The sequence below is a fragment of the Anguilla rostrata genome, chromosome 5, assembly GCF_018555375.3.
Source record: "Anguilla rostrata isolate EN2019 chromosome 5, ASM1855537v3, whole genome shotgun sequence".
NCBI lineage: Eukaryota > Metazoa > Chordata > Actinopteri > Anguilliformes > Anguillidae > Anguilla > Anguilla rostrata.
The window spans coordinates 4,115,700-4,143,238 of NC_057937.1; the positions used below are offsets into that span (position 1 = coordinate 4,115,700).

General features: G+C 39.6%; 2 protein-coding genes and 1 long non-coding RNA gene across 4 annotated transcripts in view; all 3 read right to left on the reverse strand.

Annotated features, from left to right (window-relative positions):
- Window positions 1-27,539, reverse strand: part of LOC135256028 (mucin-5AC-like) — a 181,088-nt gene that overhangs the window by 142,659 nt on the left and 10,890 nt on the right. The window contains exons 19-24 of the mRNA XM_064337900.1: window positions 17,615-17,715; window positions 15,247-15,400; window positions 14,967-15,124; window positions 14,611-14,732; window positions 14,110-14,171; window positions 13,842-13,942 (exon numbers count right to left, since the gene is read on the reverse strand). Coding sequence (XP_064193970.1) covers window positions 13,842-13,942; window positions 14,110-14,171; window positions 14,611-14,732; window positions 14,967-15,124; window positions 15,247-15,400; window positions 17,615-17,715 — 698 coding nt within the window. The remainder of the gene's footprint in view (window positions 1-13,841; window positions 13,943-14,109; window positions 14,172-14,610; window positions 14,733-14,966; window positions 15,125-15,246; window positions 15,401-17,614; window positions 17,716-27,539) is intronic.
- Window positions 1,187-5,485, reverse strand: LOC135254465 (uncharacterized). Of its 2 annotated transcripts, none has more exons than XR_010329899.1 (3): window positions 5,360-5,485; window positions 2,171-2,232; window positions 1,187-1,619 (listed from the first exon to the last, which is right to left on the reverse strand). It is a non-coding gene; the product is annotated as an uncharacterized LOC135254465 (long non-coding RNA). The 2 variants fall into 2 exon arrangements; XR_010329900.1 differs by lacking the exon at window positions 5,360-5,485 and adding an exon at window positions 4,082-4,208.
- Window positions 19,733-21,898, reverse strand: LOC135256007 (mucin-2-like). The gene is made up of 2 exons (XM_064337881.1): window positions 21,007-21,898; window positions 19,733-20,907 (listed from the first exon to the last, which is right to left on the reverse strand). The coding sequence occupies exons 1-2, from the start codon at window positions 21,896-21,898 to the stop codon at window positions 19,733-19,735; spliced, it is 2,067 nt and encodes a 688-aa protein (XP_064193951.1).

The window sequence follows — 27,539 nt, forward strand, 5'->3', positions numbered from 1 at the left end:
GGACCATTGTTGTTGTTAGTGGGCTTGTTGTGGTAGGCGCTGCAGTTGTTGTTGGAGCACTTGTTGTTGTTGGGGCCATAGTTGTTGTTGGTTGGTTTGTTGTGGTAGGGAATGCAGTTGTTGTTGGAGCACTTGTTGTAGTTGGGGCCATAGTTGTTGTTGGTGGGCTTGTTGTGGTAGGGGCTGCAGTTGTTGTTGGAGCACTTGTTGTAGTTGGGGCCATAGTTGTTGTTGGTGGGCTTGTTGTGGTTGGGGCTTCAGTTGTTGTTGGAGCACTTGTTGTAGTTGGGGCCATAGTTGTTGTTAGTGGGCTTGTTGTGGTAGGGGCTGCAGTTGTTGTTGGAGAACTTGTTGTAGTTGGGGCCATAGTTGTTGTTGGTGGGCTTGTTGTGGTAGGGGCTGCAGTTGTTGTTGGAGCACCTGTTGTGGTTGGGGCAATAGTTGTTGTTGGTGGGCTTGTTGTGGTAGGGGCTGCTGTTGTTGTTGGAGCACTTGTTGTAGTTGAGGCCATAGTTGTTGTTGGTGGGCTTGTTGTGGTAGGGGCTGCAGTTGTTGTTGGAGCACTTGTTGTAGTTGGGGCCATAGTTGTTGTTGGTGGGTTTGTTGTGGTAGGTGCTGCAGTTGTTGTTGGAGCACTTGTTGTAGTTGGGGCCATAGTTGTTGTTGGGTTTGTTGTGGTAGGGCTGCAGTTGTTGTTGGAGCAACTTGTTGTAGTTGGGCCATAGTTGTAGTTGGTGGGCTTTTTGTGGTAGGGCTGCAGTTGTTGTTGGAGCACTGTTGTAGTTGGGCATAGTTGTTGTTGGTGGGCTTGTTGTGGTAGGGGCTGCTAGTTGTTGTTGGAGCACTTGTTGTAGTTGGGCCATAGTTGTGTTGGTGGGCTTGTTGTGGTAGGGGCTGCAGTTGTTGTTAGAGCACTGTTGTAGTTGGGGCATAGTTGTTGTTGGTGGGCTTGTTGTGGTAGGGCTGCAGTTGTTGTTGGAGCACTTGTTGTAGTTGGGGCCATAGTTGTTGTTGGAGGGTTTGTTGTGGTAGGGCTAGTTGTTGTTGGAGCACTTGTTGTACTTGGGGCAATAGTTGTTGTTGTGTGCTTGTTTGGTTAGGGGCTGCAGTTGTTTGGCCTTGGTCGCCCATATTTTTGCCAGCAGATACAGCTTTGGACTAAGGAGATGATAGACAATTAGTTGTTGGTGGGCTTGTTGTGGTAGGGGCTGCTGTTGTTGTTGGAGCACTTGTTGTAGTTGGTGCCATAGTTGTTGTTGGTGGGTTTGTTGTGGTAGGGGACTTAGTTGTTGTTGGAGCACTTGTTGTTGTTGGGGCCATACTTGTTGTTGTTGGTGGGCCTGTTGTCGTAGGGGCTTCAGTAGTTGTTGGAGCACCTGTTGTAGTTGGGGCAATAGTTGTTGTTGGTGGGCTTGTTGTGGTAGGGGCTGCTGTTGTTGTTGGAGCACTTGTTGTACTTGGGGCCATAGTTGTTGTTGGTGGGCTTGTTGTGGTAGGGGCTGCTGTTGTTGTTGGAGCACTTGTTGTACTTGGGGCAATAGTTGTTGTTGGTGGGCTTGTTGTGGTTGGGGCTGCAGTTGTTGTTCCGGTCGCTCCATTTATTTGCCAGCAGACACAGACTTTGACCAAAGGAGAATGAAACAATTATTTCCTTTGTCTTATTTTACATTTTGTTTATACACACACACATATATCAAAATGACAGCACTTGCAGTCCACATGTTTCCATGTATTTTACCAGCAAAGATATAAAATCTCACATTTAGGTTCTTTAAATATTCTCACCTTCACTATTGTGCTTTTCTGAGCGGGTGCCCCTTGTTTTTAGAAATCTTTTTGGACTGTTTACGTTTTAACATGTTGAAATATAAAGCTTTTACTCAAGATACTTTGGACCATCTTCCTTCTTTGATTGTGTAAGTACAGTATTCTGAGAAATATTATTCATGTATTTCAGCCAATATCAGGCTTTTAAAGAGATTTGCTTCTTCAATCTAAACATTTCAAGCTTTCTTAGCAATAAATGTGTATTGATTTTTTTTAAAGGAACTTCATCTTTTTGTTGACATCTTTGTGTTTAGCTTCAAATTTTCTTTTCGCAAATAACACACTGGAATTACAAAAAACATGAATTTTCTGAATAAGACACAAAGTTTGGTATCAGACTTACCCACTGTTATTAAGATGCTTATTGCTTTCTTCGTTTTACTTCCATGGTATCTAGAGGGAAACCTAACAGGAAATAAATCAATGGCCATGCAAACAGAGATGTCACTGATTATGCAAATAAATCCTTTCTTTTATTGCCAGATATGTTCACTTCATGTTTGCTTCGTATACGTGTTACACATTTTATGACATATGTAGCCAATTCATAACAGCACATGCTTAATTTTTGCCTGCTACAATTACTTTCTTTTATAATTCAGATGCTGTTCAAGATTATCCCATAGATAATCAGTGCCATACTGTGATCCAGATTGCTTCAAACCACAATTCACCCTGTCCTTACCACTACATTTCATGAATTAAACCAAGCATTTCTGACTTAGTTCTACAAAATTTGAGTGACAGTGATAACCACATATAGCGATATGGGTCAAGCAATAAAGGTATAATGTTTGTGCGGTTTATTGGTCGCCTACATAACAGGATTGTCCTCCTCTGATATTTTTTATGCATTATTAAGTTTCAGAAATACAGCCATCGGTCTAGAACTGCCACTTCAAAAACCTAAAAAATATATTTTTTTTGTGTTTTTTTTTGCACAACTGTGCACAATCCGACAGTAATGGGTGTCAAATGATTGTGCATTCAAGAATATTTTTTTCACATTTGTAAAATGTATTCACATGAAAATGTGGAATCCCCATGTGATGATTCAAATTTAATGTGATTTCATGTCACAGTTTCTTTTCACACATGGACATTTTAATTCACGTGTGAATATGTCCAGTTTACATGTGATTTTTTTTCTACATGTGCATATTTTGATTCACATGTAAAAATGTTAGATTCACATGTGAAATGGCAAATTTCACAAGTGATTTTTTTGTAAGGGAATCCACAGGCTCCACACTTTTTAAAATTAGAACTATGACGTTAAAATGATAGGAGGTTGGTGCTTAAAGGAGTGTCAAATTTATATTTGTATTATAGGCTATAGTCTTTTTACGCCAATCTATTATGACTATATGAGCTAGTATAAGTATATTTACTTATTTAATTGTTTTTGTGAAATATGCTCAGTTAGCTCAGAAGTTATCATTTGCACTGGCCCTGAAACGTGACTGTTTCAACTTGGAAAACCGATTGCAAATAAAATCTTTGTAATTAGTATCCAGTGCACACCTTTTTGTTTTAATGAGTTCTTTTCTCATTACGCAATGCTTAAAGCCTTCAATTTGAAGCTTAAAGGTTTTATTTTTATTCTGAAATAATTTATTTTAAAAGAGTACCCACACCCTATAAGGCGTCTGGTGTCAACAAAATTTCTATTTTATGGATTTGTTTTTTTAACTGTGAAAACCTATAGGTTAGTCATATGGTAGAGCCATAGGTCTATGTTTCATGTAAACCTTGGGGAAGGCTGTACCATCTAGTCAGGTGTTGTCAAGGTAACATAATTAATTAATTCATATGAAAATATTGAGGTGACTTGTCTCCCAATCCTCCCCCAAACCAATACAGATGGGTAGAGCCTTTTTATCATGAAGGTGGAGATATTGTGATTGATCTGTTTTGACTGTAAGAAATAGATCAAACATTGTTTATGTACCTTGCGATGTTTCTGAAAAATTGTAAATTGATAATAGCTTCCTATTACCAGCCAGTAATTAAACCCCCACGACCAACGTGGATAGATTTTTCCAGCAAAAATTCACCCACCGTATGGTCTGATAAAAATAATGTCCGCATAATCTCATGCCATTTCTGCAAATGTTGTTACTCATATTTTTTGCTCTCTCTAAAATCAGCTCCATACATTCTGTAGTCTATGAGATATCATTGTCAACCAAATACACTCATTCATTGATGACATAATCTGTCTTCTCTCTTCTGTTCATGTAGCTAAACTCACCCCCTCTTCTTTTCAAAGTTCATATCTCTCTGGTCCGGAAAATAGAATCTGCTAGTTTGTTTTGATTTGAAAATATTTCTAGCACGCAATCACTTTGTCAAAGTAGAAAGCGCAACTAAACTTCAGTGAGGTGTTTTAAAGGTGCGCTCAACATATTAGGGTGGGTTCAAGGGGTGTACATTTCTGAGTGATGTGACCTATAGCTGGTACGTCTGACTCATAGGACAGGGTGTATTAATTGCATTCATACCATAGATTAAGCAAAAACATTTCTAAGAATAAACCAAGAATCAGAATATGCATTCCAATGAGAATAAAGAGATTGTTATTTGCTACAAAGGCGTGTGGATTCGAACACAATTAGGTTTTACAAGACGTCTCTCTAAAACAGTAATTAAAACATTGCCCAACAAATCAAAACATCGTCCATTTAAGCTTTTGTGGAAGACTGTACCATCTAGTCTGATGTAATCAAAGGTCACAAGCTAGTGAGTCAAGCAATCAATTCATATGAAAATATTGAGGGTGACATGTCTCCCAATCTTTCCCCAAACCAACGCAGGTGGGTAGAGCCTTTTTATCACAAAGGTGGAGATATGACTGATTTGTTCTGACTGTGTAAGAAACAGATCAAACTAAAGATGTTATTTATGTACCTCTCAATGTTTCACTAACTACCACCACTCTGTATATCATTTCACTTTAAATCCCCTCCTTTCATGACACTCATGTTACATGTACCCCCATTCCAGCATTTTTTGGTAATTTGTATTTGTGCTAATATTGTAGCTTGTTCTTCTCCCTAGTTTGGCTTGGCATACGTTAGGTCAGAATAGTGTTCACTGTGTGCACTAAACTGTGTTCTTGACAAGAAATAGCTGTACGAAATGAGTATCATATCTTATTGAACCTGTGTTTTGTAGTTGTCCATGACTGTGAAATGCACTTTTGTATGTCGCTATGGATAAAAGCATCTACTAAATAAATGTAATGTTTAAAAATTGTAAATTGATCATTTTTTATATTACCATCCAATAATTATATCTACAACTTCAACATTGATAGATTCTGCCTGCAAAACTCCACCGTATGGTCTGATAAAACTATGTCCCCATAATCTCATGCCTTTTCTGCAAACGTTGTTGCTCACATTTTATGTTCTCTCATAAATCAGCTCCTTAGAATCTGTAGTCTATCTGATATCATAGTAAACCAAAAATAAAAATTGATTGATAATATAATCCGTCTCCCCTCTTCAGTTCATATAATCAAACTCACCCCCTCTTCTTTCCAAAGTACATATCTTTCTGGTCCGGAAAGTAGAATCTGCTAGTTTTCTTCGATTTTAAAATCTTTCTAGTGCCCAATCGCTTCGTCAAAGTAGAAAGCGCAACTGAACTTCAGTGCGATGAATTAGTTCTGACTGTGTATGAAGAAAAGTCCAACTAAAGTGGGTTAGTTGTACCTCTTTAAGTTTCATAATTTACCACACTCATAGTACAGTTACTTTGCAATCACCTCAACCTTTCAAATGAACTAAATGTACATGTACTCCCTTCCAAGGCATTTTGAATTGATTTGTGCTAAACTTGTAGCTTGACCTTCGTTCCGAGGTTGGCTTGCCATAGTTAGTCAAAAATGTTCACTTTTTGTGGACTAACACTGTGTCTTGACAAGAATAGCTGACGAAATGAGTACACATCATTATTGAACAATTGGTGTTTCATTGTCCATGACACGGATGAAGCCTTTTTATTCCATATGGAGATATAGACTATTTTACTGTTAAAATAAATGTTAATGTTTCAATAAATTGTAAATTGATATTTTTTTATTACCATCCAATAATTATACCACAACTCCAACATTAGATTCTACCTGCAAAACTCCACCGTATGGTCTGATAAAACTAGTCCCCATAATCTCATGCCTTTTCTGCAAACATTGTTGCTCATTTTATGTCTCTCATAAATCAGCTCCTTAGAATTTGTAGTCTATTGATATCATAGTAAACCAAAAATAAAAATTGATTGATAATATAATCCGTCTCCCCTCTTCAGTTCATATAATCAAACTCACCCCCTCTTCTTTCCAAAGTACATATCTTTCTGGTCCGGAAAGTAGAATCTGCTAGTTTTCTTCGATTTTAAAATCTTTCTAGTGCCCAATCGCTTCGTCAAAGTAGAAAGCGCAACTGAACTTCAGTGCGATGAATTAGCGTTCTGCTGTTGGGTAGCTGAAGAGAGGTGTTTTAAAGGTGCGCTCAACATATTAGGGTGGGTTCAAGGGGTGTACATTTCTAAGTGATGTGACCTATAGCTGCTACGTCACACTCATAGGGCAGGGTGTATTAATTGCATACAAAACATAGATTATGCAAGAACCTTTCCAAAAATAAACCAAGAATAAGTATATGCGTTCCAATGAGAACAAAGAGATTGATAGTTGCTAGAAAGGCGTGTGGACTTGACCACAATTCGGTTTTACCGGAGGTCTCTCCAAAGTAGTAATTAAAAAATTGTCCAAACAAATCAAAACATCGTCCATTTACGCTTTGGGGAAGACTGTACCATCTAGTCTGGTGTAGTCAAAGATCATATTTGACAAGCTACTGAGTACAGCAATCAATTCATATGAAAATATTGAGGATGACAAGTCTCCCAGTCTTCCCCTAAACCAATGCAGATGGGTAGAGCCTTTTTATCACAAAGGTGGCCATATGACTGATTTGTTTTGACTGCATAAGAAATGAATCAAATTAAAGATGTTATTTATGTACCTCTCAATGTTTCAAAATTGTAAATTGATAATTGTTTTCTATTACCATCCAGTAATTATACCCACAACTCCAACATAGATTCTACCCGCAAAACTCCACCATCTAGTCTGATAAAATGACGTCCCCATAATCTCATGCCTTTTCTGCAAACATTGTTGCTTATATTGTATGCTCTCTCATAAATCAGCTCCTTAGAATTTGTAGTCTATATAATATCATAGTAAATCAAAAATAAAAATTGATTGATAATATAATCCATCTCCCCTCTTCAGTTCATATAATCAAACTCACCCCCTCTTCTTTCCAAAGTTCATATCTTTCTGGTCCGGAAAGTAGAATCTGCTAGTTTTCTTTGATTTTAAAATCTTTCTAGCGCCCAATCGCTCTGTCAAAGTAGAAAGCGCAACTGAACTTCAGTGCGATGAATTAGTGTTCTGGCGGTTGGTATTCGAAGGGAGGTGTTTTAAAGGTGCGCTCAACATATTAGGGTGGGTTCAAGGGGTGTACATTTCTAAGTGATGTGACCTATAGCTGCTACGTCACACTCATAGGACAGGGTGTATTAATTGCATACATAACGTAGATTAAGCAAGAACCTTTCCAAAAATAAACCAAGAATAAGTATATGCGTTCCAATGAGAACAAAGAGATTGATAGTTGCTAGAAAGGCGTGTGGACTTGACCACAATTCGGTTTTACCGGAGGTCTCTCCAAAGTAGTAATTAAAAAATTGTCCAAACAAATCAAAACATCGTCCATTTACGCTTTGGGGAAGACTGTACCATCTAGTCTGGTGTAGTCAAAGATCATATTTGACAAGCTACTGAGTACAGCAATCAATTCATATGAAAATATTGAGGATGACAAGTCTCCCAGTCTTCCCCTAAACCAATGCAGATGGGTAGAGCCTTTTTATCACAAAGGTGGCCATATGACTGATTTGTTTTGACTGCATAAGAAATGAATCAAATTAAAGATGTTATTTATGTACCTCTCAATGTTTCAAAATTGTAAATTGATAATTGTTTTCTATTACCATCCAGTAATTATACCCACAACTCCAACATAGATTCTACCCGCAAAACTCCACCATCTAGTCTGATAAAATGACGTCCCCATAATCTCATGCCTTTTCTGCAAACATTGTTGCTTATATTGTATGCTCTCTCATAAATCAGCTCCTTAGAATTTGTAGTCTATATAATATCATAGTAAATCAAAAATAAAAATTGATTGATAATATAATCCATCTCCCCTCTTCAGTTCATATAATCAAACTCACCCCCTCTTCTTTCCAAAGTTCATATCTTTCTGGTCCGGAAAGTAGAATCTGCTAGTTTTCTTTGATTTTAAAATCTTTCTAGCGCCCAATCGCTCTGTCAAAGTAGAAAGCGCAACTGAACTTCAGTGCGATGAATTAGTGTTCTGGCGGTTGGTATCCGAAGGGAGGTGTTTTAAAGGTGCGCTCAACATATTAGGGTGGGTTCAAGGGGTGTACATTTTTAAGTGATGTGACTATAGCTGCTACGTCACACTCATAGGACAGGGTGTATTAATTGCATACATAACATAGATTAAGCAAGGACCTTTCCAAAAATAAACCAAGAATAAGTATATGCGTTCCAATGAGAACAAAGAGATTGATAGTTGCTAGAAAGGCGTGTAGACTTGACCACAATTCGGTTTTACCGGAGGTCTCTCCAAAGTAGTAATAAAAAAATTGTCCAAACAAATCAAAACATCGTCCATTTACGCTTTGGGGAAGACTGTACCATCTAGTCTGGTGTAGTCAAAGATCATATCTGACAAGCTACTGAGTACACCAATCAATTCATATGAAAATATTGAGGATGACGTCTCCCAATCTTCCCCCAGACCAACGCAGATGGGTAGAGCCTTTTTATCACAAAGGTGGAGATATGACTGATTTGTTTTGACTGTAAGAAATGAATCAAACTAAAGATGTTATTTATGTACCTCTCAATGTTTCAAAATTGTAAATTGATAATTGTTTTCTATTACCATCCAGTAATTATACCCACAACTCCAACATAGATTCTACCCGCAAAACTCCACCATATAGTCTGATAAAATGACGTCCCCATAATCTCATGCCTTTTCTGCAAACATCGTTGCTCATATTTTATGCTCTCTCATAAATCAGCTCCTTAGAATCTGTAGTCTATGTGTTATCATAGTCAACCAAATATAAAAATGAATTGATAATATAATCTGTCTCCTCTCTTCAGTTCATGTAGCCAAACTCACCCCCTCTTCTTTCCAAAGTTCATATCTCTCTGGTCCGGAAAATAGAATCTTCTAGTTTGCTTGGATTTGAAGATCTTTCTAGCACGCAATCACTTTGTCAAAGTAAAAAGCACAACTAAACTTCAGTGCGATGAATTAGCGTTCTGCCGTTGGGTAACTGAAGGGAGGTGTTTTTAAGGTGTGCTCAGCATCTTAGGGTGCGTTTCAGGGGTGTACATTTTAAATTATGTGACTATAGCTGTTACGTCTGACTCATAGGACAGGGTGTATTAATTGCATACATGTAATAGGCGTATGCATTCCAATGAGAACAAAGAGGTTGTTATTTGCTATGAAGGTGTGTGGACTTGTACACAATTTAGTTTGACAGGTGGTCTCTCAAAAACAGTTATCAAATTATCCAAATTGACTTCAACCACACTTTTTTTGGACCTGTGATTCCCAGTGATTTGAATATGTGTGTGTGTGTGTGTGTGTGTGTGTGTGAGTATTTTTTTATTTATTTCTCTGTTATAAAAGTGTCCTTTTGTTAGTCTGTTTTATGATATGTGTCTGATTATTTTCACATGAATGGAATCTGTGCTTTTACGCACACTGTAAAACCAGTTTGAACAGGCTGGGTCACTACAGTTAGACCTATTGTTGCAGGCAACGATGCACCTTGTTGAATCCATGCCATGAAGAATTCATGTTGTCCTGGAGGCAAAACAAGGTCCTCCCTGAAACTAGACTGGTTTACCTAATAAAGTGAATGGTGAGTGGTTTTTTTAAAACTAACACATCAGAAAACATCTGCCTGTACCAGAAGGCATTTAAATCCTTTATTAAGGGTCAGATTATTAACTTTACAAGCTCCAAATGCAAAAATGCTTGATAAAAGCTAACAATGCTCAAGTCAAAAATTAATTCACTTTGATTTTCACTTTGATGTCTGAATGACTGATTCTTGAGATTCATGTGTTGCAATGAGCGCAACGGCGACAGTCGACAAGTCTGAACATTTGCAAATATTTATTCTTTTTTTTTTTCTTTTTTTTTGTGCCAGTCTTGGCTTCACTGCAAATATTTAATCACTGTAAAAATTAAGAACAATATCAGTTCTGCTGACTTCCTGCCTCCTGAGCCTTCCTACAACCTCCCTTGACAGTAAGACATGGTCACCCTTGGACAATTACAAACCAATTAAGGGGATCCTACAGTAGAACCTGTTGTAATAAATAAGACATTCAGGGTCGTTTTGAAAAACAACAGATCTCCAATAAAACTCAGGGACATCATGCATAGACTTTGCGTGAATTTCATCCTAAATTTCATCATAGGACCAGTTACTAATTCGTACATAAACATGGTTCATAAAATATGCGTACGAATGAAAAAAGTTTCGTGAATCCCACATAATCCCACAAATATCACTAAAAGTGTGCGTACATGAACACGCTTCAGGCCTTCATCCAGGGAACCCCCTCAATTCTCTTTATATGGTGGCTTATTTTATTTCACAATTTAAATCACTTGGAAATGGCAGCAAAATGCTGCTAAATTATGATTATTATTATTATTATTATTATTATAGTAAAACGTAATAAAACATAATGGCAGAAGTAAAAAGAAATGGCAGCAAGTGTAAAAAAAAAATCTGAATTAAAAGGCTGGTGACGAAGGTGCAGGCAAGAGCACGTCTATTGTTTGGTTCCATCGGCAGTACTGTGTCCTGAAAAACAGAATATCTTGATCGGTAAGCTGTGACAGGATGGCTCTGGGTAAACAGTATTGTCTCATCCTGATGTGCAAGAATGTTCATAATGTGAGGAGGGTGTTAAATATTCTCCACACCCAGAAGAGGGCGCCAGACACAACTCTTATCATTCGATGCCAAAGAATGCCTTTGATTGGGTTGAATGAACATGTTACAATGTCCATCCATCCATCCATTATCTATACCTGCTTATCCTGAGCAGGGTCGCGGGGGGTGCTGGAGCCTATCCCAGCATTCATTGGGCGAGAGGCAGGAATACACCCTGGACAGGCCACCAATCTATCGCAGGGCACACACACCATTCACTCACACATTCATACCTATGGGCAATTTAAGATCACCAATCAGCCTATCTGCATGTCTTCGGACTGTGGGAGGAAACTGGAGTACCTGGGGGAAACCAACGCGGACACGGGGAGCACATTCAAACTCCACACAGAAAGGCCCCAAGCTGAGATTCAAACCCATGACCTTCTTGCTGTGAGGCGACGGTGCTACCCACTGCACCACCATGCCACCCTTATAATGTTCAGTTAGGAACATTCTAATTGCATATCTGTGATCTCATGCCTTAAAGGGTTAAAAAACAGTTTTACCTGTTTAATACGGAATAACAAGCACCCTAGACTCAGCCCATCTCTCCTATACTTGCCTTATGACGGCAGACTGAATTCCTAATGTTCTGATTCACAAATGCAAGTAGACTGGTTTCCTCCCAAAGACATAATTGGATTATTGGAAAGTCTAAATTGCCCTAGGTGTGTGTGAGTGTGAGTTATTGAGCCCTATGTATTCCTACCTCTCGCCCAATGCATGCTGGGATAGGCTCCAGCACCTCCCGCGATCCTGACCAGGATAAGCTGGCATAGATAATGAATGGATGGATGAAAAGTACAGATGTTAGTTTGCATTCCTTTTCTTAGTGATAGTGAAAAACGTCTTCCTGTGAGGTTCCCCTCATCTGGACCTGGCATATAAATTCAGATGTTCTGTTGTATGTTCCCAGAATATTGTCCCATGCTAATGACCACACAAAACTATGGAAACAAGGTTGTAAAAAAATAAACTAAGCTTTATTGAGAACACACAATACAGCAATATATCTTCTTCAAAGGCAGTTACAAAGAAAGGAGTACAAATGATTACATACCATTACAAACAGATAACAAAATATTATCATTTTATTATTTTGAAAAATGTGTGCAGTTTGCTGGCAGTGTACTATTTCTCTAAATAAACATTCAATAAATTAAAATGTAATCTAATATCTATCTTTTAGAATAATTGTAATCATAAATAATATTATATATTCCCGTATGTAAAATTACAGTCTGGAATAGTTTTGTAACTCCTGAAAATATTGAGTTCATCTTCATTTCAAATACAGTTGCAGAGAAGTATACAGTAAAATAAACATATGGATTGCAATCATTTTCAATTGTAAACTTTAAATCAAAGTCAAATGATAACTGACTAATCAAATTGCATTAACAATGCATTGACCTGGAATAAATACGCAATACATAGTTAACCTTTAATTAAATAAATAATGCTTGATAGAAAGATAAATACGTGCAGATTTACTTTTGAATGCCTGGGTATGATGCAGCTGAGCAGTTAATTCTCACATTTAATAGATATAAATAAATAATGATAAATATCTTCCATCCAGCCATGCAGTTGCTATGGGTCATATATGTTAGAACATTATAATAAAACATGAATCATATTAAGACTTGGTTTTCAGACTCCAGCTGAACGTCAAAGCTCCACCCTCTCAGAGGGGACGTGGCAGGTAAGATTCTCAGATGAGATGTGTCCTGTACTGCTGTATGTGGTAGGCGTGCCTCCTTTGCCAACGTCTCTTAATGGCCGCACAGCAACCACACAGCAGGCACTGCAACACAGAGTGAAGGTCATAGTTAGAGAGTGTGAGAGAGAGAGAGAGAGCATACACTGCAACATAGAGTGAAGGTCAGTGTTAGAGAGTGAGAGAGAGAGAGAGAGAGAGAGAGAGAGAGAATACACTGCAACACAGAGTGAAAGTCAGAGCAAGAGAGAGAGCACTACCTAAATTAGAGCTGGAATACATTGCAAATACAGGGGTGTAGCTTACTGAGATGGAAGAAGGTCGGAGACAACGCATTCAGTACCCAAACACACACACACACACACACACACACTCACCCACACACACCAACACACACACACATGCACACAGCATTGTACTTCTATACTTGTGAGGACTTCCGACTGATTTCCATTGACTGCATTCATTCCATAACCTCTAACCCTAACCCTAACCCCAACCACTACATTCCTAACCCTAACCCTAACCTTAACCTATTTGTAACCCTAACCCTAACCCTAAGTCCTAACCCTAAGACAGCCTCTTGAAAAGTGAGGACCAGAAAAATGTCCTCACTTTCCATAATTTTCCTCATCTTTCTATCCTTTTGAGGACATTTGGTTCTCACACAAATAGTACTACAAGTCTGCACTGCTGTACTTACACACAGGAGTGTCCAGAAAGGGCAGAGGATGATGGCGATACCGCAGGGGATGATGATGGCCAGGGCCCATCCGGGGAACCTGCCTGCAGTACTTGTGATCAGCAGGAGGACAGGGCTGCTTGTGGTGGTGGGAGCTGCGGTGGTGGCCAGACCTGAAAGTGCAGGTGCAATGAGTGATTAAAACTAGCAAGCAGGAGTTGCACCCAGCTAAAAGCCTGCTTTTCAGCTCCAGAAGGTGGATTTCCAGAAAACGTACAAGTAATTACAACCGTGACATGCACTTCAGTGAAATCACAAACCTGCTAACAACATATATAATCTGGACAGAACGCACATAGTAATGTGGGCAGCTGTACATCTGTGAGTGGTCAGTGATGAGACATTGAGAATATCAAGAACAGCTTGATTTTCAGCATGAGTTGATGAGTGTCAGGGGAAACTTACCACTAACTGCCAGTATCGCAGCCAGGAAGTCACTTGGTAGGTTGATGTCACCTTCCCGAAAGACATACTCCACATTAGCGTGAATCTCTTGGGGCAGGTTGCTGTAGGAAGCCATAAAATAACAGAATTTAAGAAGTTTGCCCCGTGCTTATCAAATGCACTTTCACTAGATTTTACCACAATGATAAACTAGCAATTTTTCTCAATGATGGTATGTGAATATTGTAATGAACAAAGTCATACAAGAAACCCCAGGTTTGTGACTTACGTATAATTTCCTTCTGGGAAGGTGAAAGGATTTGCATTAGGGCTGTTCAGCAATCCGTTCAACTGGAGGTTGAAGCAGAAATAAACAAGTGAACAAAAATCTATAACTTAAAAGATCATTCCCACTGCTTTGTGAGGCAAATGCAGTGCTTCCAGCATAATTTTTATAGTAGCTTCTAAACACATAATATATCCAATGGGAGTCAAACAAGCCTGATTGCTTCAGATAAACCATGAAGGAATGAAGATTTTTAAAAATAACAGCAGAACCTACGGCCCACCCACGACAGGCATTTAGCAGATGTTCTTATCCAGGGCAACTTACAGAAACTGTTACAATGCCAACTGACATAGTGCATATAGGAGTAGGAAGGCAGAAGCCCGCAAGATACAGTAGGACAGTAGTTTCAGTTATTTTGGGCTCTGTAACGAATGTTCCGCTCTACGATTAAAGTTGTCTGTTTCTACTTTACAGAACTGCATGTTGACAGGCTAGGCTTACCAACTTGTTTGCGGAGTCCTGAATGAGTTTTTGCGTTTCGTTCCTCAGATTATATTTCTCTGGAAAGCTCACGTTGCTTATCCGATAACTCAGTTGCAAAGCGAAGGCATGATCTGTTATTTCTGAGGGAAAAGGACAGATTATTCAAAAATAAATGTCATTTTGGTTATTCATTTTAACACCTCAGAACATTTGAGTTTGTGCCACTTCAGTTCATACGTTCCTTCATGCTAAATTCTCAACAAATGTAAAGGTTTTTTTTGACTGAGTGACATATTATAAAAGGGTAATGTGCTATTTAATAACACTTCTAATGCATCATGAAAAAGGGTCCTATAAAAAGACGTGTGACATACTCTCATATGTGAGATCCTCAATCCTGACTGGATTACCCAGCTCCTTTATTTCACGACCATTCAGGAGAGCACTGACATGGGAGAGAACCTGACTCTCAGTAGGGACGGGTTTGAGGGTGTGGAACACAAATCGAAGAACGATGAAAATTGTGCCATAGCTGCAGAAACAGAGTGAAATTGAATATGGATTAAATGTCAATTATATGACAAGTTTAGACAGAGAAGTTATTGCCCTGGGAAGACCCAGACTGTTAAACCAAAGATTAAAATGGAAGCATACACTATACGTGGAGCTTCTGTGGTGGTCACCGTTCCACCAGATGTTGGTGCTACTGGAATGGGTGGAACACTTTCAGTGGCTGGTTGAGAAATTGTTGGTGCAACAGCAGAAGTTGTCGTAGGAACGACAGGGGAAGCGGTAGTGGTGGCAAGACCTGAAAGTACAGGAACAATGAGTCACTGAAATGAATAAAAAAGGAACTTATAAAACAGAATTACTGATTTTCAGTAATGTTGTAGCACGAGCATTGGTGAATTAACAAATCTGCTAACAAAACATAATCGGAAAAGGAAATACACAGATTTTCAGAGATGTTGGAGCAGTAACAGGTGAATTTCAAGGAAACACACAACTGTCTTTTCCACTCTAACACGCACTTCAGGGAATTCACAATCTTGGAAACAACACATATAATCGGAAAAGGAAGTACACAGTAATTTGGGAAGCTGTATATTAGAGAGTGGTCAGTTCTGCCAAAATGAGGTGGGCACTACGGCAAATCATGTTTTATGATGCAAGAACAGCATGATGTTCAGCATGAGTTGATGGGTGCCAGGGGTGACTTACCACTAACTGCCAGTATCGCAGCCAGGAACTTGCTTGGTTGGTTGATGTCACCTTCCCGAAAGACATACTCCACATTGGCATGAATCTCGTTGGGCAAGTGGCTGCAGAAAGATGTGTAAAGATAGAATTAAAGAGATTTGCCCCATGCTTATCAATTGTACTTTTAGTTGATTTTACCACAATGATAAATTAGCAAAGTTTCTCAATGATGATATGTCAATAGTGTAAAGAACAAAGTCAGACCAAAAAACCAAAGGTTGATGACTTACGTAAAATTTGCTTGTGGGAAGGTGAAAGGACTTGCATTAGGTTGGCTCAGCAATCCATTCAGCTGGAGATTAAAGCAGAAATAAATAGATGAGTGAAAATTATCAATAAATTAAGGAATTATGCTCACTGCTATACAAGATTTGATTCATCGGTCAACTGAACAATAACCCAGAAATGACTGGAGTTACCCATGCATCTATAGGAAGATGGAAGCGGAATATACTGCAATTCGGAAGGATGAGAGATGCATCATGATACTGTAACAGCTGGACACTAGTTTAGACCTTTCAGGGTCTCTATAGAGAATGTTTTCATCAAAAATTCAATTCTGTTTCCTACTACTTTGCTGTGCTGCATGCCGACAGGCTAGGCTTACCAGGTTGTTGACCGAATCTTGAATGCGCACTTGTGTCTCCGTCCTGAGTTTCACATTCTCTGGAAAGCTCAAGTCATTGATCTTGTAGGCCAGTGTCAAAGCGAAGGAATTATCTGATAATCCTGAGAAAGAAACAATTGGAAGGAGATTATTGAAAAACACATTTTGTTTTGGCTTCTCATTGAAACTTTTCATAGCATTTCTGTTTTTCTCACTGAGGTACATATTGTACGTGCAAGCACAATCATCTGTACCGTTATCACTGTATAAAAAATTTTGGACATCATTAAAAAGTTTTCATGACTGAGTCACAATTCATTAAATTACAAGAAAAACAATATAACATTGAATAATATTATTGTTACACTCTTAAAAAAAGGTCCTATGAAAGCATTGGATTAAAGATGGTTGAAAGATGCCAAGGGACAGTGGAAAAGATGGGGTGTGTAGACGTGTTACGTACGCTCATATGTGAGATTCTGCACCCTCACGGTATCATTCAACCGGATTTCATCACCATTCAAGAAAGGACTGCCCTTTGCCAGAACATCACTCTCACTGGGGACGGTGTTGTTGGTGTGGAACACAAGTCGGACAAAGATAAAAACTGGACCCACACTGCAGAAACACATGGAGATAACATTAGCATTAGAAGTCCATCAAACAGCAGGTTGGACAGAGAAATTATTTCACTGCCAGGTCCCCAACTACAAAACCAAAGATAATAATGGAAACATACACTGTATATGGAGCTGCTGTGGTGGTCACTGCTGGAGAACTCGTTGTAGCAATGGCAGGGGAAGCTGTAATGGTGGCAAGACATGAAAGTGCAGAAACAATGAGACACAAACATAACTAAATTAGAAACGTTATCCTGCAAAAAAGCAGATTTTCAGAGATGTTGGAGCGGAAACAGGTGAATTTCAAGGAAACACACAACTGTCCTTTCCACTCTAACTCACAGTACAGGGAATTCACAATCTTGGAAACAGCACATAAAATCGTAAAATGGAAGTACACAGTAATCTGGGAAGCTGTACATCCGAGAGTGGTCAGTTCTGCCAAAATGAGGTGGGCACTACAGCAAATCATGTTTTATGATGCAAGAACAGCATGACGTTTAGCATGAGTTGATGGGTGTCAGGGGTAACTTACCACTAACTGCCAGTATCGCAGCCAGGAAGTTGCTTGGTTGGTTGATGTCACCTTCCCGAAAGACATACTCCACATTGGCATGAATCTCGTTGGGCAGGTGGCTGCAGAAAGATGTGTAAAGGTAGAATTTCAGAGGTTTGCCCCATGCTGATCAATTGTACTTTTAGTTTATTTTACCACAATGGTACATTTGCAACTTTTCTCAATGATGATATGTCAATATTGTAAAGAACAAAGTCAGACCAAAGAGCCCAAAGTTGGTGACTTACGTAAAATTTGCTTGTGGGAAGGTAAAAGGACTTGCATTAGGTTGGTTCAGCAATCCATTCAGCTGGAGGTTTAAGAGGAAATAAATAGGTGAGTGAAGATTATCTACAAATTTAGAAATTATGCTCACTGCTAGATAAACTTTGATTCATTGGTCAACTGAACAATAACCCAGAAATTACTGGAGTTACCCATGCATCTACAGGAAGATGGCAACGGAATATACTGCAATTCAGAAGGCTTTGAGATGCATCATGATACTGCAACAGCTGGACAGTAGTTTAGACCTTTAAGGTCTCTGAAGAGAATGTTCTTATCAACAATTAATGTCTGTTTGTTGCTACTTTACTGTGCTGCATGCCGATATGCTAGGCTTACCAAGTTGTTGACAGAGTCCTGAATGCGTGCTTGCGTCTCTGTCCTGAGTTCAACATTCTCTGGAAAGCTCACGTCATTGATCTTGTAGGCCAGTGTCAAAGCGAAGGAATTATCTGATAATCCTGAGAAAGAATCAATTAGAAGGAGATTCTTGAAAAACACGTTTTGCTTTGGCTTCGCATTGAAACTTCTCATAGCATTTTGTTTTTGTCACTGAGGCACATAGAGTACGTGCAAGCACCCTCGTCTGTAACGCTATCTCTGTATAAAGAATTCACGACATCATTAAAAAGTTTTTATTACTGAGTCACAATTCATAAAAGTACAAAAATACAATATTACATTGAATAATATTATTGTTACACTCTTTAAAAAAGCTCCTATGAAAGCATTGGATTAAAGATGGCTGAAAGATGCCAAGGGACAGTGGAAAAGATAGGGTGTGTAGACGTGTTACGTACGCTCATATGTGAGATTCTGCACTCTCACGGTATCATTCAACCGGATTTCATCACCATTCAAGAAAGGACTGCCCTTTGCCAGAACATCACTCTCACTGGGGACGGTGTTGTTGGTTTGGAACACAAGTCGGACAAAGATAAACACTGGACCCACACTGCAGAAACACACAGAGATAACATGAGGATTAGAACCGCAGGTTAGACAGACAAACTGGGAGGGAGGACTAGAAGGACCCCATCTCTAAGTCCAAAGAACAAAATGGAAACATACACTGTATGTGGAGCTGCTGTTGTGGTTTCTGTTCCCACGAATGTTGGTGCTTGTGAAATGGGAGCAACACTTCTTGTGGCTGGCTGTGAAATTGTAACATCAGCTGAGGTTTTTGAAGATGAAGAAGTTGTTCCAACAGTGACCGTAGCAGCTTCTGTTGGGGTAATTGTTCTAGCGAATGTTTGTGCGACTGGAATTTCAGTTGCTGGTAAAGAAATCTTTGGAACAACAGCTGAAGTTGTTGCAGATACTGGCAAATTAGTTTTACCAGTGACAGAAGTAGCACCACCTGTTGTAGAAGATATTACAGAATTTGTTACAACTTGAAAGGGGGTATCTGTTTTTGTTGAAGATGGTCGAGTATTTATTGTTGTTGACAGAGTGCTTGCTGAGGGAGCTTCCCTTCCTTTTGTTGATGCACTTGTATTAAGAGCGCTAGTCATATTTGTTGGAGAAAATGTAGTTACAGCATCCATTGTTTGATTGCTTGATGTTGTAGCTTCAGTTTTAGTCATTGGATTGCTTATCATCATGGAAGTTGTACTTGTATTTGTTGGAGCACTTGTGCTAATAGGCGCTACAATTATTATAGGAGCACTTGTAGTATTTGGGCCATTAGCTGTAACTGAATGTTCAGTCAACATTGGAGCAATTGTAGTAGTTGGAGCATCACTTATTGTCAGAACACTTGTGGTCATTGAGGCTTCAGGTGATGTTGGAACAATTGTTCTACTTAGGTTTTCAGTTGTTGTTAGAGTGATTGTTGTGGTAGGGGCTTCTGTTGTTGTTGGAGCCTGTTGTTGTGAGCCATTGTAGTGCTAAGGACAATGTTGTTCGGGTTTGTGGGCTTCTGTTCTTGTTGGAGCACTTGTTGTAGGGCATCATGTGCTTGTTGGAGGCTATGTCAGGTGTGTGTTGCATAGGGCTGTTGTGGAAGGATTTTGTTGTTGGAGCCATAGTTGAGTTTGGTGGAAGGGCTGGTTGTGGTACGGGCTTCTGTTTTGTTGGAGCATCATTGTAGTTGGGCCATAGTTGTGTTGTTGGAGGGCTTGTGGTGGTTGGGGCTTCTGTTGTTGGAGCACTTGTTGTTGTTGGATCCATTGTTTTTGTTGGAGGGCTTGTTGTGGTAGGGGCTTCAGTTGTTGTTAGCGCAATTGTTGTAGTCATAGCCATAGTGGTTGTTGGAGGGCCTGTGGTGGTTGGGGCTTCTGTTGTTGTTGGAGAACCTGTTGTAGTTGGAGCCGTAGTTGTTGGAGAGCTTGTTGTGGTAGGGGCAATTGTTGTTGTTGGATGGCTTGTGGATGTAAGGGATTCAGTTGTTGTTGGAGCATTAGTTGTAGTTGGAGTCATAGTGCTTGTTGGACGGCTTGTGGTGGTCGGGGCTTCAGATGTTGTTACAGAACCTGTTGTAGTTGGAGCCGTAGTTGTTGGAGAGCTTGTTGTGGTAGGGGATTCTGTTGTTGTTGGAGCACTTGTTGTTGTTGGAGGACTTGTTGTGGTAGGGGCTTCAGATGTTGTTTGCGCACTTGTTGTAGTCAGGGCCACAGTGGTTGTTGGAGGGCTTGTGGTGGTTTGGGCATCTGTTGTAGTTGGAGCACTTGTTGTTGTTGTCACAGGGCTTGTTGTGGTAGGGGTATCAGTTGTTGTTGGAGTACTTGTTGTATTCAGAGCCATTGTTGTTGTTGGAGGGCTTGTTGTGGTGGGCGACTCTGTTGTTGTTGGAGCACTGGTTGTTGTCGTGGCAATTGTTGTTGTTGGAGGGCTTGTGGTGGTAGGGGCTTCAGTTGTTGTAGAACCTGTTGTAGTTGGAGCCGTAGTTGTTGGAGAGCTCGTTGTGGTAGGGGAATCTGTTGTCGTTGGAGCACTGGTTGTTGTCAGGGCAATTGTTGTTGTTGGAGGGCTTGTGGTGGTTGAGGCTTCAGTTGTTGTTGGACCACTTTGTTTTTGGAGTCTGTGTAGTCAGGGCGTGGTTGTTGGAGGGCTTGTGGTGGTGGGGCTTCTGTTTTTTGGAGCACTTGTTGTTGTTGGATCCATTGTTGTTGTTGGAGGGCTTGTTGTGGTAGGGGCTTCAGTTGTTGTTGGCGCAATTGTTGTAGTCATAGCCATAGTGGTTGTTGGAGGGCCTGTGGTGGTTGGGGCTTCTGTTGTTGTTGGAGAACCTGTTGTAGTTGGAGCCGTAGTTGTTGGAGAGCTTGTTGTGGTAGGGGCAATTGTTGTTGTTGGATGGCTTGTGGATGTAAGGGATTCAGTTGTTGTTGGAGCATTAGTTGTAGTTGGAGTCATAGTGCTTGTTGGACGGCTTGTGGTGGTAGGGGCTTCAGATGTTGTTAGAGAACCTGTTGTAGTTGGAGCCGTAGTTGTTGGAGAGCTTGTTGTGGTAGGGGATTCTGTTGTTGTTGGAGCACTTGTTGTTGTTGGAGGACTTGTTGTGGTAGGGGCTTCAGATGTTGTTTGCGCACTTGTTGTAGTCAGGGCCACAGTGGTTGTTGGAGGGCTTGTGGTGGTTGGGGCATCTGTTGTAGTTGGAGCACTTGTTGTTGTTGTCACAGGGCTTGTTGTGGTAGGGGTATCAGTTGTTGTTGGAGTACTTGTTGTATTCAGAGCCATTGTTGTTGTTGGAGGGCTTGTTGTGGTGGGCGACTCTGTTGTTGTTGGAGCACTGGTTGTTGTCGTGGCAATTGTTGTTGTTGGAGGGCTTGTGGTGGTAGGGGCTTCAGTTGTTGTAGAACCTGTTGTAGTTGGAGCCGTAGTTGTTGGAGAGCTCGTTGTGGTAGGGGAATCAGTTGTCGTTGGAGCACTGGTTGTTGTCAGGGCAATTGTTGTTGTTGGAGGGCTTGTGGTGGTTGGGGCTTCTGTTGTTGTTTGACCACTTGTAGTTGTTGGAGGGCTTGTTGTAGTCAGGGCCATAGTGGTTGTTGGAGGGCTTGTGGTGGTTGGGGCTTCTGTTGTTGGAGCACTTGTTGTTGTTGGATCCATTGTTTTTGTTGGAGGGCTTGTTGTGGTAGGGGCTTCTGTTGTTGTTGGAGCACTTGTTGTTGTCTGAGGGCTTGTTGTGGTAGGGGATTCAGTTGTTGTTGGAGCATTAGTTGTAGTTGGAGTCATAGTGCTTGTTGGAGGGCTTGTTGTGGTAGGGGTTTCTGTTGTTGTTGGAGCCGTAGTTGTTGTTGGAGGGCTTGTTGTGGTAGGGGCTTCTGTTGTTGTTGGAGCACTTGTTGTTGTTGGAGAGCTTGTTGTGGTAGGTGATTCTGTTGTTGTTGCAGCAGTTGTTGTACTCGGGACTATGGTGGTTGTTGGTGGCTTAGTGGTGGTAAGTGCTGTAGTTGAGGTTATAGTTGTTGTTGCAGGGCTTGTTGTTGTAGCGGCTGTAGCTGTTGTTGTAGCATTCGGTGCTCCTGTCGCTCCGTTTATTTGCCAGCAAATACAGACTTTGGTCACCAAAGGAATAGGAGAAATTTTTTTTATTTGCGGACATTTTACATTGGGTATATATACACACACACACATATTAATATTACAACACTTGTGGTCTATTTTATTAATATTTTTTTTCCGGCAGGGATTTTAAGTCTCACATTTAGGATCTTTAAATTTTCTCACTCGTTACTGGTGTACTTTTCTGAGAAGAATCCCATTATTTTTAAGAAATCTTTTTGACTTTTTAAGTGTTAACATTTTGAAAAATTATGCTGTTATTCAAGATACTTTGAACTATCTTCCTTATTTGATTGTGTAATTACAGTATTCTGCCAGATATTATTCAAGTGACAACCGATATCAGACTTTTAACGATATTTGCTCGTACTAATTAAACAATTCTAGCTTTCCTTGAAATGAATATGTATTGTTTTTTTTCCATGGGAACTACGTCTTTTTTCACTTCTTTGTGTTTAGCTTCAAATTTATTGGTAAATAACAAAAATAAAAACATGAATCGTGAACCCAAAGTTTGGTTACAGACTTACCCACTGTTAATAAGATGCTTATTGCTTTCTTCATTTTACTTCCATGGTATCTAGAGGGAAACCTAACAGAGGATATAAATCAATGGCCATGCAAACAGAGATGTCACTGATTATGCAAATAGCTTTCCTTTCTTCTGTAAGCAGATATATTCACTTTTTGTTTGCTTTCAGTGAGTTGTTGAAACCTTAATACATGTATAGCCTATTCATGACAGCACATGCTTAATTTGTGCCTGCTACAATGACTTTTTATGATTTCCGATACTGTTCAAGATAATCCCATAGATTGTGTCATACTGTGATGCAAGATGTTCCAGATTTCTTCAAACCACTATTCACCCTGTCCTTACCAATTAATGTCATGAATGACTTATTTCTACACAATTTGATTTACAGTGAAAAGTATATGGTGATATTGGTCAAGCAATAAAGGTATAAAGTTTATGTGGGTTTTCATTTATAGTTGATTAGTCGCCTACATAACAGGGTTGTACTCCTCGGATGTCTATAATGCATTATTAAGTTACAGAAATACAGCCATCAGTTAAGGACTGCCACTTAAAAAATCTATAAACTAAAAAAAGAAAAAGAAAAGTGCACAATCTGACAATAATGGGTGTCCAATTATTGTGCATTCAGGATTTTATTATTGACATTTGCAAAAGTTATTCACGTGAAAATGTTGAATTCTCGTGAAGATTCATGATTTCATGTCACATATTTTCTTTTCACACACAGATATTTTCATTCACATTTGAAAAAAGCCAGTCACACATTAATATGTCTAGTTTACATGACATTTTCTTTCTTCATGTGAATATTTTGATTCACATGTGAAACTGTTTGATTCACATGTGAAATGTCAAATTTCACAAGTGAATTTTTTTGTAAGGGAATTCTACACTTTTTAAAATAAGAACTATAACATTAAAATGATAGGAAGTTGGTGCTTAAAGGAATGCTTATATTATATGCTATAGTCTTTTTCTTATTCCAAACTGTTATGACTATATGAGCTAGTATAAGTATATTTGCTTATTTCATTTTTTGTGTGTGTGTGTGTGTGAAATAAGCTCAGTTAGCTCAGAAGTTATCAATTTTTCTGGACCTGAAACGTGAATGTTTCACCTTGGATAACCAATTGCAAATAAAATAGTTGTAATTAGTATCCAGTGCAGATCTTTCGAGTTTATTTCTCATGACACAATGCTTAAAGCTTTCAATTTAAAGTGCAAAATGACTGAAGCTGAAAGATTTTATTTTAATTCTAAAATAATTTATTTTGAAAGAGCACCTCACATTTTCAGTAACCAAATTCACCATATAAGTAATTTGGTGTCAACAAAATCTCAATTTTATAGATTTCTTTTTTCTTTTTTTTAAATTGTGAAACCCTATAGGCTAATCAAATGGTATAGCTATAGGTCTATGTTTCATGTAAACTTTGGGGAAGACTGTACCGTCTAGTCTAGTGTTGTGAAATTTCAGGTCTCACAAGCTAGTCAAGCGAGTCAAATTATTAATTCATATGAAAATATTGATGGTGACATGTCTCCCAATCTTCCCCAAACCATCACGGATGGGTAGAGCCTTTTTATTATGAAGGAGGAGATATTATGACTGATCTGTTTTGACTGTGTAATAAACAGATCAAACATTATTTATGTATCTTTCAATGTTTCTGAAAAATTGCTCATTCATAATAGTTTCCTATTACCAGCCAGTAATTATACCTCCAAGACCAATGTGGGTAGATTCTACCTGCAAAACTCCACCGTATGGTCTGATAAAATAACGTCCCCATAATCTCATCCCTTTTCTGCAAAAGTTGTTTCTCATATTTTATGCACTCTCTAAAATCAGCTCAATAGATTATGTAGTCTAAGTGATATCATATTCAAAATAATATAAACATTCATTGATAATATAATCTGTCTCCTCTCTTCAGTTCATAAAGTCAAACTCACCCCCTCTTCTTTCCAAAGTACATATCTCTCTGGTCTGGAAAGTAGAATCCACTAGTTTTCTTCGAAAATCTTTCTAGTGTACAGTCACTCCGTCAAAGTAGAAAGCACAACTGAACTTAAGTGCGATGAATTAGCGTTCTGGCGGTTGGTATCTGACGGGAGGTTATTTAAAGGTGCGCTCAACATATTAGGGTGGGTTCAAGGGGTGTACATTTCTAAGTGATGTGACTACAGCTACTACGTCTGACTCATAGGACAGGGTGTGTTAATTGCGTACGTGTAGAATGAGCAAGAACATTGCCAAAAATAAACCAAGAATAGGCATGTGCATGCCAAAGAGGTTGTTATCTGCTATGATGCCGTGTGGACTTGAACACAATTCCGCTTGAAAGGAGGTCCCTTCAAACCGAGCGGCAGTGTAGCATAATGGTATAATGTAGTACCATAATGGTATAATTTAGTGTAATGGGTAAGGAGCTGGTCTTGTTACCTAAAGGTCACTGGTTCTATTACCAGGTAGGACACTGCCATTTTACACCCCTGAGCAGGGTACTTAACCTGCATTGCCCAGCTGTATAAATGGATGCAAATGGAAATGTAAAAGTTGTAAAAAAAAAAAAAAAAAAGGTTGTGTAAGTCGCCCTGGATAAGAATGCCTGTGATCAGTAATCAAGATATCATCAAAATGCAACTTAATCATACTTTACACCTCATCCGGGATATCAGAGCCTATCACTTTTGACCTGTGATTCCCACTGATTTAAATTGTATATATAATTACAATTATAATTATAATGTGTGTGTGTGCATGTATTTTTAACATTTCTCTGTGGTAAAAGTGTTCTTTTGTTAGACTGCATAGCAAAGCAGGTGTCCATGATAGCTTGCTATCATGGGTGTTTGTTGTGTTTCATCATTAGAGGTCCAAAGACAGTTCATAAGGGTGATGAAGACCCTGACATGGCTGGTGCGAGCAAAGGAGCTGATTATTCTCACATGAATGGAATCTGTGCTTTTACGCACACTGTAAAACCAGTTTGAACAGGCTGGGTCACTACAGTTAGACCTATTGTTGCAGGCAATGATGCACCTTGTTGAATCCATGCCATTAATAATTCATGTTGTCCTGGAGGCAAAACAAGGTCCTCCTTGAAACTAGACTGGTTTACCTAATAATGTGAATGGTGAGTGATTTTTTAAAACTAACACTTCACAAAACATCTTCCTGTACCAAAAGGGAGGCATTTAAATCCTTTATTAAGGGTCACACTATTAACTTCACAAGCTCCAAAAGCAAAAAATCTTAAAAGTTCACAATGTTGAAGTCAAAAATGTATTCAATTTCATTTTCAGAAACCTTATTCTGAAGTTTATCAAGAACTACTGCTTCTAAAAGCATAATCTGAAGAATTATCAGCCTCTGAGGCAACTGCAGAAAGATTTCAGCAGTCATTCTTTGATCAGGGAGAAAAACATTCAAAGACTTTAGCACAGTGTATAAAGAAACTACAAGCAGAAAGATCTGTTATAACATTAAAAAACCAATGAAGGGGATCCTATGGTAGAACCTGTTGTAATAAATGAGACCAATCAATCAAATCAATCAAATTTTATTTGTATAGTGTATTTTACAACAGCTGTCACAATACGCTTTACAGACAACCCTAGCCTAAACCCCCACAGGAGCAAGCCTAAGGCAACAGTGGCAAGGAAAAACTCCCTGTGGCAGATGGGGAGAAACCTTGGAAGGAACCAGGCTCAAGGGGGAAACCCATCCTCCTCTGGTCGGCTCAGGGTGCCGACTGGTGACCAGCATGTCAGCCAGTTTATGCACAAGATATGATATGTGATGTGGCTCAGATGATGGGTGGGGCCGGGTGGCGGTGATGGGGAACAGCAGGTGGAGGCAGATGTGGGCAGGGTGGAGGCAATGACGAAGGAGGGGCTGGACCGCAGAGGTGGGGGAGACCAGACGACTCTCAAAGCACTCTCGAGGGTTGGGGCAAGAGCCCCGCCGGCAGCGTGGGGAAGAGGGTGGAAACGGCAATTAGGGAATTTGCAATATAGCAGACAGTGGGTAAAGTGGCAGTGATATGTATTGGGGGGACCCCGCCAGGAGTAGAATATGGCTGCATATCTACTAGGACAGGGATGGAGAGCCCATGCAGTCATGAGGGGTAGACAATCATACCCGCCTATCAAGAGCCAGCCCATGTAAAGTCGGGTCACAGCTGATTGACAGGTGACAGTAAGGAAAGGATTGCCACCTACAAAGCTCTATGACTACAGGCTTCTCGCACCCTGTCTCCAGACTACAACTGATTGTAAGCCTGAGTATAGAGGTGCGTTTTTAATCTAGATTTAAATATTGAGACTGTGTCTGACTCCTTTATAAATTTGGGAAGCTGGTTCCACAGTAGTGGGGCCCTGTAGGAGAAAGCCCTACCACCTTTTAGGTTCTTGGAAATTCTTGGGACTACCAAGTAGCCTGCGTCTTGGGATCGGAGTGACCTTGTGGGCTTATAAGGTAGGAGCAGGTTAGATATGTACACAGAGACATTCAGTGTCGTTTAGAAAAAAATCACATAGCTCCAATTAAGGGGCATCATGCATAGAATT

Bases quoted from the DNA above. Each gene is read 5' to 3' on its own strand.
- LOC135256007 (XM_064337881.1), bottom strand. From the start codon at position 21,898: ATGGCCCTGACTACAACAAGCCCTCCAACAACTACAAGTGGTCAAACA. The intron at 20,908-21,006 runs GTGCTCCAAAAA...CAACAACTGAAG, and splicing joins AATGGATCCAACAACAACAA to CCTCAACCACCACAAGCCCT.